Source organism: Camelus bactrianus, chromosome 2 (assembly GCF_048773025.1).
Source record: "Camelus bactrianus isolate YW-2024 breed Bactrian camel chromosome 2, ASM4877302v1, whole genome shotgun sequence".
NCBI lineage: Eukaryota > Metazoa > Chordata > Mammalia > Artiodactyla > Camelidae > Camelus > Camelus bactrianus.
The window spans coordinates 63800217-63811323 of NC_133540.1; the positions used below are offsets into that span (position 1 = coordinate 63800217).

The 11107-nt window shown below is 31.9% G+C and overlaps 1 protein-coding gene across 7 annotated transcripts in view; it reads left to right on the plus strand.

Annotated features, from left to right (window-relative positions):
• Positions 1–11107, plus strand: part of SLC9B1 (solute carrier family 9 member B1) — a 67610-nt gene that overhangs the window by 38492 nt on the left and 18011 nt on the right. For 4 of the 7 annotated variants that reach the window (XM_010953602.3, XM_010953601.3, XM_074343062.1 and 1 more), the window contains 5 exons: positions 2137–2243; positions 3126–3275; positions 5972–6080; positions 6627–6763; positions 8303–8645. In XM_010953602.3, coding sequence (XP_010951904.2) covers positions 2137–2243; positions 3126–3275; positions 5972–6080; positions 6627–6763; positions 8303–8515 — 716 coding nt within the window. In that variant the 3' untranslated portion in view covers positions 8516–8645. Of the gene's footprint in view, positions 1–2136; positions 2244–3125; positions 3276–5971; positions 6081–6626; positions 6764–8302; positions 8646–11107 lie in introns of those variants that run through there. The other 3 variants (XR_012499531.1, XM_074343074.1, XM_074343070.1) reach the window with 2 other exon arrangements.

Sequence of the window (11107 nt, forward strand, 5' to 3'; positions counted from 1 at the left end):
ATATTTTTTGTGCTCCTCTTCCGTTGTGCCAGCTACTGTATCAGACACCGAGGATGAACAGTGAACAGCAATATTAGCTTTTATTGAGTAATTGCTTGGGACTTTCTGTAAGTTCTATAGATGTTTTTACTCATTTAATAGTCACAATAGTGCTAAGGTCATTTTATAGATAAGGGAACTAAGGAACAGAGGTTAACTTGTTCGAAGTCACAGATCCAATAAGTGGGGGAGCCAAGATTCAAATCTGGCAGTTTGACCCCAGTCTCACACTTTTAAGTACTATTTTATACTGCCTTCCAGCCCATCAGACAAAAAAAGAGCGTGTGGCCCATGTTCTCAAGGAGTTTATATTAAACAAATAACTACAAATGTGATAAATATTACATAGTATAAGATGCTGTGGGAACATGCTACAGGAGACCAAATCTGATTTGAGGAGGACTGAAAAAAATGAAAACCAAGCAAGTACATACTTAAAAAGTCCTCTTCCATGACATGACTATGTAAACTATCTCTTAAAATCTTAAGGACTTTTAAAGTTCTATTTGATACATTAGATCTTCAAAACATCTAGTTTGGAATATGATAGCTATTGAGATCTGACCTCACCTTCCAAGTCAGTTGGCCCTTTTTCCATTATGTAATGTCCTTCTTTATCTCTTGTGACAGTATTTGACTTAAGGTCTACATTGTCTGATATAAGTATGACCACCCTGCTGTCTTTGGGGTACCATTTGCATGGAATATTTTCTTCCATCCTTAAAGTTATAACAATCTGTTTTAAAATGATAACAATTAATTTCAGTTGCATAAAAAAACTCTACACCTCTGCTCCTTTACCTCTCACCTTCGTCACTTTGTTATCAGTGTCACAAATTACATCTTCTTATATTATATATCCATTAATATAGTTTTATAGTTATAGTTATTTTTGTGCTTTTATCTCAAATTCTGTAACAGAATTGAAAGTCATTTACTCATCACAGTACAGTATTACAGGATTCTGAAGTCATCTACATGCTTACCTTTACCAGAGGTTTACATGCTTTTGTATTACTGTCTGAATGTCCTTTTATTTATACTTAAAGGATTCCCTTTAACATTTCTTATGAGGAAGGTCTAATGGTTATGAACTCCATCAGCCTTTGTTTATCTGGAGAGTCTTAATTTCACCTCCACTTTGAAGGACAATTTTGAGGGACAGTATTCTTGATTGGCATTTTTTTTTTCCTTTCAACACTTTGAATATATCATCCTACCTTCTTCTGACCTTTAAGATTTCTTCTGTGTAATACTTTTGATAATTTCATGGAGCTCCCTTGTACATTATGAGTCACTTTTCTCTTGCTGTAAATTTTTAATTAGTTTGTGGAGTTTCATAAAGCCTTTGGACTATATATTGTTGGTAAATCGGTGTCTCTGTGGGGGATCAAGTTCTAGGGTTCCCATTCCACCGTCTTGCTGTTGTCACCATCCATTTCTATTATTTTTAATGGGATAGTATTTCTAAAATATGTGTATTTATATAACTTATTGACCTGAATACACAGAGCATAACTGAACTTTTTTTTGTGACCCAGGATCGTTTTTTTAAAAACTCAGTACAATAAACTACTTGTATCCATGGTACATAAAATATATTGGAAAATCAGTTGGTCCCTGAATATTACTAGGGTTGACCTTGGGATAAATCTTTTTTTATGTTGTTGTTGTTACTAAATTGTCCTTTTCATGTTTAAATCATTTGTCTGTTACACTAGTACATCAGAGAAAAACATTACCAGCCATGTGCTAGGTGAAGGAGGTGCTCCTTTGCCAGTCCCTGTGTGTTCTTTTACCTCACCTGACTGTAAGGGGAGCATATTGTGGTTTCACTTCTTTGTTTTCTGACCCATTTATTCAATGAACATTTCTGAGTTGTGTGTGTATATATTAAATCATTTGAGAGAACATACTGAATTTATCAAATAGATCTGCATGTTTTCATGTGTTTGAACATTAAAGGTCCACTTTTGTGTATATGTTCTGTAAAATACATACCTTTCTTTATGAATCACCTACAGTTGATTTTCTGATGTATTGGATATGTGAAAATATTTCTCTATGAAATGTTTTTCTTATTGCATGCCCTTACAGGTGATATTCTTAGTAACGTCCTGTCCTCTTTTCGGGACATACTTATTGGTGTGCTGGTAGGAGCTGTTTTGGGAATGTTTGTTCGATTTTTTCCAAGTAGAGATCAGGTAAGTAAAAAATAATCTATTTTTTTGGAAGTACAGTATTAGACATTTCTTTCAAAAATTTGAACTTTTGGAAGATCCATGAAATAATAAATTTAATATTTAGTTCTCTTTTGCCAAAAAGAGAGAGGCATCCAAAAAAATGCCTGCTTTCTGCTTAAAACTAATCACAGTTGTGATTGATACAGGTCAGTGGCCCTAGCGGAAGTCTTTGCTTCCTGATTTGGCAAATAAGGAATATCAGAAAAATGTACTTAATACAGAGTACCCTCTCCATTCCAACCCACCCTTTTCTTCAGTAACTTGCCTATTGACTCCTGACATTTTTTCCTAATCTTTTCCCCTCAAACTTTCCACTGAACAATTTTGAGGAAATATATTTCCATTTATCCCTGCATGTTTTAAATTCGCTTCCATCCCCTTTGACTGAGGCAACACTATCAAACTCAACCCTTTTGTGCCCTAAAGGATATGCCATTATTCTTGGATTTCCATAACTTCCATCTTAATTTCCCTGTAGCTATTGTCTTAGCTAAAGAGATATTTGAACATTTATTTTTAAGAATCCTTTGGATATGTTATATGGAACTACAGGTTACATGAGTCTCTTTTCTTTCATTCTTCTCTCACAGTTAAGATATTATAACCATTTTACTGATGTTTGTGTCAGAGATGTGTTAGAAGCTGAAATTTAACAATTGCAAATTTTCACTTGATACCAAGTCTGCTAAAGTATATGGTGAATGAGAAAGTCAAAATTTTAGACATTATTTGATGTTACATATAAAGACATGCTATCAAAGTTTAATAATAAATGATAGATAATATAAATATTGTATAATATATTTAATGTAAATTAATTTCCAAGAGTCCGTCTAATTCTAGAGAAAGCTTCCAGTGAAGAGAGCATTTCTGCTGTTGAGTATGTGTGTTTCTGCCGTCTTAGGCGGCCATCGCATTGGTATGAATGCAGCTGGAGGATTATGCACACTGGTACTGAGTTTCATTGCAGGGAATGGTTGGTCCAAAGAAAAGGTGAATATTTTTAATATGTCATTCTTAGAAAGATAATATAACTGCATTTTTTTTACATCTATAGTGGGCATTTAAGCAGTCTTCTCATTCTAGTTGGAAGATGTTCCAAAAGTTTGTATGTTCAAGGAAGTGAATGAATCAATCAACCAAAGAAATAAAATATTCAGGAAAAGGACCCTGAAATACACTAAAATGCAATCAGAAGTTGAGTTATCACATCAGGCCTTTCTATTTTCCAAGTTTTATGCAATATGACTGTAACTTTTATTGATTTTATTTATTATAATTTTAGTTATACAATTAATACATGAAAATATACTCAAAGTATTAAAACAATACAAAAGGCCCACACATGGAATAAAATGTAAAAGACTCGTTTTCCCCCACCATTCCCAAAATTCAAACCCCCTTCCCAGATCATTTCCTCTAATCACTCCTCTATTTGTAGACCTTTAGATCACTTCCATTTTTTTGTTATTATAAACAGTGCTGAACACTGAACAGTCCTGTTCATGTGTGGTTTTGCAAATCTACAAGTACTTCTGTAGGAATAGATTTCTAGAAATGAAATTTCTGAATTTAGAAACAGTATATTTCTGTTTTTGATGGGTACTGCCAAATTATCCCTTGAAAAGTTTATTTGCACTGTTTACTACCAACAGTGTAGGAGAGTCCCCTAATACCTAAACCCATCAACAAACTTGGATATTATCAGTCTTTCCTTTTTTTTTTTTTTTTTAACAATCTGATAAGTAAGAAACTATGTAACATTGTTATTCCTTACTTACATTTCTCTCATTAGTGGTGGAGTAAGCTTCTCTTCATATATTTTTTATAACTGTCTATTCATATTCTTTTCCCACTTTTAATTGGTTTCTTTGCCTTTTTGTTCCTAATTTATAGAGTTCCTTTATATGTTAGGGCTAACTAATCCTTTGTTATGTATATATTGCATATAATTTTTGCTTATCTTCAGCTTTGCTTTTGATGTCTTTTGTATGGAAGTAAAATTTCCTATAATCAAAACTGTCAGTTCTTCCTTTTTGGTTTTGGGTTCTGTATCTTGTTTAAGAAGGGTTTTTTCACTCAAGATTATCAGATTATAAACATTATAATACCTTCTATATTATCATCTAATACTTTGGTAGTTTTGTTTTGCATTTAGTTCTTTAATTCTTCTGGGATTTATTTTTGTGAATGTTGTGAGGTAAGGATGTACATGTGTGTGTTTATATGTATTCATAGACATACATATGTATACATATAATATATATGCATATGAATTGGATAATCAGCTTTTGCCAAATTATTTATTGATTAATCCATTGCTTATTTGGTAATTTTTAAGTGCCTCTTTTAACATGTTCTAAACTGTCACTCACATACATATACATAAATTTACTTCTGGAATCTATTTAATCCTACTTAGCCATTCTTATGCCGATACCACTCTATTTTAAATTACTGTAGTTTTTCGTCTCAAAATCTAATATAGAAGATTCCCTCTTATTGTACCTATTTTTAAAGTATTTCTTGGCTGTTTCTGCCTATATTCTTTTCTTCGATAAATTTTAGAATCACCTTGAGAAGTTCCCTATTCAAAAATCATACTGGCATTTTGTTTAGTATTCAGATAAAATCATAATTATAAAAGAAATCAAATGACTAATCAATTACAATTAAATAAATAAATGAAAACTATTAGTTTTTTTACATGGCAAAGGAAATTAAACAATAAAGAATAAATAGGTTTTAAAGATTAAAAGTAATGAATAGGATAGTGCGCTATAAAGAAGAAAGAGTAATACTGGTTTTCCTCTGTTATTTCCTTTTTAAATTTTACTTTTATAAACGGTAACCAGAAAACCCAGTCATAAGGGGAATAGTTATGAAGACAGTTTATGCCCCAAACAAAAGATATCAAAGTTTCTCCTCCTGCAAAAAAAAAAAAAAACAAACCCAGACTGAGATTAAAAATCTCTTCATCCAAATTCCCGGAGAAGAGCCAGAGTACTGTTATGTCAGTAGGGGCATTTCCTGTAAGGACGTAGTTGTGGAAGTAGCACTGGGAGGGATTATTCCCAGAAAGGGAAGCTGCGCAGCAACCAATTAAGACTCTATTACATGTTTTGATTTGGTTTTTAAGGAGAAAATAACTTTAAACTTGCATTGTATGTAGGTCCTTTGGAAGTAGGCCTAACAGATTACCAGAATTTTTTTTTCCCAGTAGGTTAGGACATATCAGGATTCACTTTCCTGGGATTGGGTCCCAGAATAATTACTAGTGGAGGTCTTCCCAACTCCCTTCTGAGAGCTGAAATGTGTGAATGATCTTCAGTATGTTCTCACCAGGCATAATTAGGTTCTATCTCTGTTCAGTTGCCTTACAAAGAAAAGCTAGAACTCTTAACTGCACCGTCATGACATGTATGGAAATCCAAAGACCTTAATTGTTCCATGACAAATTTACCAAAAGATATTTTACTTTATTGCTTTGTAGATTTCTTTTAATCAAATTTCTACCTAAGTGTTTGTGTAAAAGAATTAACCCACTCAATTAATTTTTATTGTTTTAACATTTCTTCTACAAATATAATATCTTAAGTTTATTAAACGTTAAGAGAGACTTTAAACTTCTGAATTGCCAATACTTTTATGTGTCACAATAACTGAAAATGTATTACTCTTTTCTACAGATTAAAGTCCAAAAAATTATTGGAACTGCATGGAATATTTTTCAACCCCTTCTTTTTGGTTTGGTTGGAGCAGAAGTATCTGTTATCTCTCTTCAGTCAAATGCTATTGGTAAGAATGATTAGAACCACAGAAAATAGAAGATTTGAAAATATTTAAGAAAACTTTGAATAATTTTTATTTTTATTTATAATATGCTATAAGGACCTTCTTCAGAAGCTCGTGTTGTAACATGTATTTATTCTTCCTTACCATGTATGCTCTTTGTAACAAAAAACAACCCTGAATATCTTCCCTGAGTGATCTAAGGAAATGAAGATTAGAATTCTTTTCTGAGGGGAAATAGTGGATACCATCAGTACCTTTTGAATGCTTTCATTTATAGTAAAAGTTCAAAGTCTGTTAGCTCAAAATTAAATAAATATACCCTATCTTATTTTTCATTATACTCCACCATCAGGTTATCTCTTGCACTTTACATAGAAACCTCAGTCATATTTGTTTTTTTATGATTATTATTTTTACTTAAAAAATAAAGGTATAAAGAGACAATAACCTTAAAATGCTTTCAACCCTTTTGCAAGTCATATCTCTAGGCATAAAGAACCACTTCTTCCCAAATACTGTGTTTCTTATGTTTGTTTTTATCTGTTGTAGGCATTTGTGTTACTACCTTGAGTTTGGCATTATTGGTTCGAATTTCTTTTACATTTGTATTGACGTGTTTTACTGGCTTTAAATTTAAGGAGAAAATATTTATTGCTTTATCGTGGATGCCCAAAGCTACAGTCCAGGTAAGAACATATTAAATCATTCTGATAATTTTAATGTTGATTTTTTTTAATTCTAAATGAAAAGTGTTACTTTAGTCACCAAATGTGGGGTATTAGCCTTACTTTTAAAATCCTTGATTGAGCATAAGTACTCACTAAAATTAATGTAATTTTTTAAAAACTCAGTTCTAAAAGGAATTTTTCTGAAATTGAAAAATGTGCTTTTAATGACAAATACTTCCTAAACTTTAAAAACATTTTTCTATTTTACCAATATATACAATGAGTCTATCTGAAAATTGGAATTTTTACATTTTGCTGAACATTATAGAGCTAAATGTTATTATTTTAAAGTAGAGACACATTAATTCTTTTTATTTTTTTAATTGAAGTAGTCAGTTACAACGTGTCAATTTCTGGTGTACAGCATAATGTTTCAGTCATACACGTACATACATATATTCCTTTTCATATTCTTTTTCATTATAGGTTACTACAAGATATAATTCTTTTTAAAATATATCTTTCCTACCCCTGCCACCCACTCTACCGTACATGAATGTACATATATTATTTTTAATTACGTACTTAATTTGTATGACTATGTTATTAATGACTGATTCTCTCCTCTAGACTATACAGGAAGGATAAGAACAGTGTCTGGTTTTTTTGTTATTTTTCTGCTAACACTTAACACAATGCCTAGCATGCAGGAGGTACACAATAAATAAGCACTGCATGCCTACAAGAATGAATGATGAATGACAGAATGAACAAAAAGGAAGACCTTGTAGTTTTGCTTTCTGATTCAGTGATAAGGTATTGCTACTTATTGTCAGCCTGCTTACCCTGGCAACATAATGTCTTGATTTCCTGAAATTCTTTTCTCCATTGTTATTCCAAAACATTGGCTCTTGAGTTTCCATGCAACAAAACTCTTTATATGTCTTGGTTAAAAAAGTAGATCCCTGGGACTAGGCTGCGTGTTTTGAATACCATGTTATTTGCCTATAACCTTAGGCAAGTTACTTTATAATCTCTCAGTGCCCAGCGTATAGATTCCAAACTTGTCAGTTTTACTATATCACACTGCCTCCCAGTAGGAAGAACAAGAAGATGGACAGCAAAATCCTAGAGAACCATAAGAAACCTTAGCATTTGTGTTGTCTTTTTGCAGCCAAGAACCTGGTGGTATAGGTAGAGGCAAATAAGCATAACCCTGGTTCAGTTAGAAGTCCTGAGCTTCTGAAGGTAATGTGAGCACTCAAAAAAGAAATTTAAACAGGGGAATGCTGAGATGACAAGAACACAAAATCAGCCCCAAAATGTCTGTACACTGGTTTGTCACTATTTCACTCTCCTTCCAGATATATTTGCTAGGAAGAACATAGAATTGATGAGTAATTTATGACAATTCTTCAGCACTTTAAGTCTTGTCTCCTTTCTAGTAGTCTGGTACTAGGTTTTCTGTTTGTTTTAACAGAACTGTTTACTTTTGTTGTATGTTAACTCCATTTAACATTTTTCTTTATGCTTCATCTTTTTCTCCTCTAAATATAGGCTGTATTAGGTCCTCTGGCTCTAGAAAGAGCAAGAATCAGCGCACCTCATTTGGAACCATATTCGAGGGATGTGATGACAATAGCTTTTCTAGCCATCTTGATCACAGCTCCAAATGGCGCTGTAATTATTGGCATTCTGGGGCCCAAAGTACTTACTCGCCGTGACCCAAGCAAAATGAAAGTGGAATTGTCAGAATTAGAATTACATTAAAAAGTTGACTTGCCGTCACCTGCCTGTTTCTCTTAATGAATTCTCTTACATGAGAGAAAAATTAAAAGGTTCAAATATGTGGAGACTGTACATAGAACCAAGGATTTAATAAATATATGATTTTACTACAGACTTTCCTATGACTTTTTATTCCAAAGTAAATTTAATAAAAATAATAAAAATAGAATGCCTTCTTAGTATTTATGTATTTCAAGAACAAAGTAAATTTATAAATACTGAAATTTTAAAGAATCCATTAGGCTGGATTTGCTGCCATAATGCAAACTAAGCATAATTTTAAAATTAAATGAACCTAATAACAGAAAGATAAGGTAAGATAAGTCTCTAAATAGGAGAAGTAGAACTATCAGGTTAATAATTCAATTAAGAAGGTCACCAGAAAAGGAGAAAAAAATGACAAGAATAAAACATACCAACTTTAAATGGGTCAACCAAGTGCATTTTAAATTCTGATTTTAGTGACTATCTGAATAAATACGTTAAGTAAAAGAACCAAAGTTAGACTTACATTTCTTCTGCAGACCCTTAAAATGACAGTCTGGTTAAATAGTTTTTAAACGAAACATATCTGTAATATTTATTTGCAGATATAGAATTAAATCACAAGTGGAAATGAATTATAATTTTTCAGTTAGTATAAAACAATGTAGGAATTAAAGTCAGTCTGCAAAAATGAAAGACTAGTTGACTATTGTCCACATGAGACTTTTTTTTCTTAGTGATACAGTATCACCTTTAAATTCTGGCTGATGAAATCTGCTCTATATAGAATCCATCACAAGCAAAATGCAGTTTCAGTTGATTTTCAAGGTTCTTTATTTTAAAGTTAGAAGGGTCATGTAAAATATCTTCTCAAATAGCCTTCATGAATGGCCTCCTAGAAATTGTTCAGATTTCTTTGGCAAAAGCCAAATATAGGGACTAAACATTACTTTGGTTTCTCTCCTCCCTCTTCTATATAAGCAAGGTATTAAAATAGCACAAAATATGAATTTACACATGAATTTACAAAGTAACACAACTGTAATTTAAGGCAACCAAAATTATGTATCTATTCCTACTAAGCCTGAGACCTTTCACAAAATACATTGCTAGAACTGCCAAAAGTTCAAACACACCCAGATAATTTTGGGAGAAGATAAACTAGCTACTGTTCTAATAGCATTTCCATCTGTCCTTTTACAGCTTGGCACATTTGTGACCCTATGCCTCATTTTCAACTATTTTAATTCTAGTACTAAAATTTTAAAAATTTAAACTGCACCAATGTTTTGACTAATGTTTAAATCATGAGGGCATATCATTTGTACTAGTAACAAAATGAAAATATATTTACATTCATAAGATTGTGTCTTATATTTACAAGATTAGATTTTAAAATAAAAAATTGATCTTAATAGAAGATAAATCATATCCAGAATGAGGACATATGTTTCTAATTCAGGGGAAACTGTCATTTTTGTGATTTATAGATTTTTTTCTTAAATTTAATGTATTAAATTTGTTTTATATGTTCATTAGACCAAAACATTCTGCTTTTTAAGGTAGTCTTACAGGTATCCATGCTTAATATGAATTTAAAATTTTCTACTTAGAAAAATTCTTTTATATAAATTAATTAATGTCATTTAAAAATTACAACCAGTTAACAATGTATACAGTATTCAAATGTTCGGAGTATTTAAACAGATAAATACAAGAATATTGTTCTTCATAAATTTATCAAGTGTGTCTTTGATTCTTTGATAATTTGTTTTCTGCTGTTTAAGGAATTTTTATTAAAGCAAGAATTTTATAATACAAGTTAGATTTCCTTGCTCCATTATCAATTTTGTTATTTAAAACAGAAGTGACATTCTTAGCCATTTCACAGTAAAAAAAATTATAAAATTAAAGGGACATTTTAAATTTTGTGCTCTGCTGAAAATTGTTTTCCTCAGGGTCTATAAAACATTCAATTGTTTTTTATATTTTGCTGATTCTTTTGCGTTTTTTGTGTGTATGTTTAAACAAGTAAGTAATCTAGGACTAGCATTATGTTTGCTAGACCTGACATTTGCTCAGTGCATAAAGTTCAAAGTTTGTTTTTCCTTTTTAAATTTATATTTTGTAATTTTTCTATATTATTTAAGTTTTTGATGTTTAGACATTTTTCTGTGGTGAAACACAAGTTTCTCTTCATGATCCCTGGTCAATTTTAAACAGTTGGAACCCCAGTGGCACTGTTAACTGCTTCCTGGGCAGCCTCTTCAACTTTGTGTGTTTATAGTACAGTAAAGCTTCGTCAGCCTTAGAACAGAGAGATTCTGGAGATTCAAGCATATGAAGAAGTTCTGAATTATTCCAACTTCCAACAACATCCCAGTGATTTTTACCAGCAAGACTAGTGTGCGTGTCTTTAATAAGGGGAAAGAGGAATTCACCCAAATTTGCTTTTATACTTGGGGAGGGGCAAATGCCAACATGGAAACAGTCAAAGGCTCTTGACCTTGTACATGAACAGCAATCTGCCGCATAGTAACTTGTGGCTGGGAATTAAAATACTGAAGCCTGCAGACTCCCACAGCATGT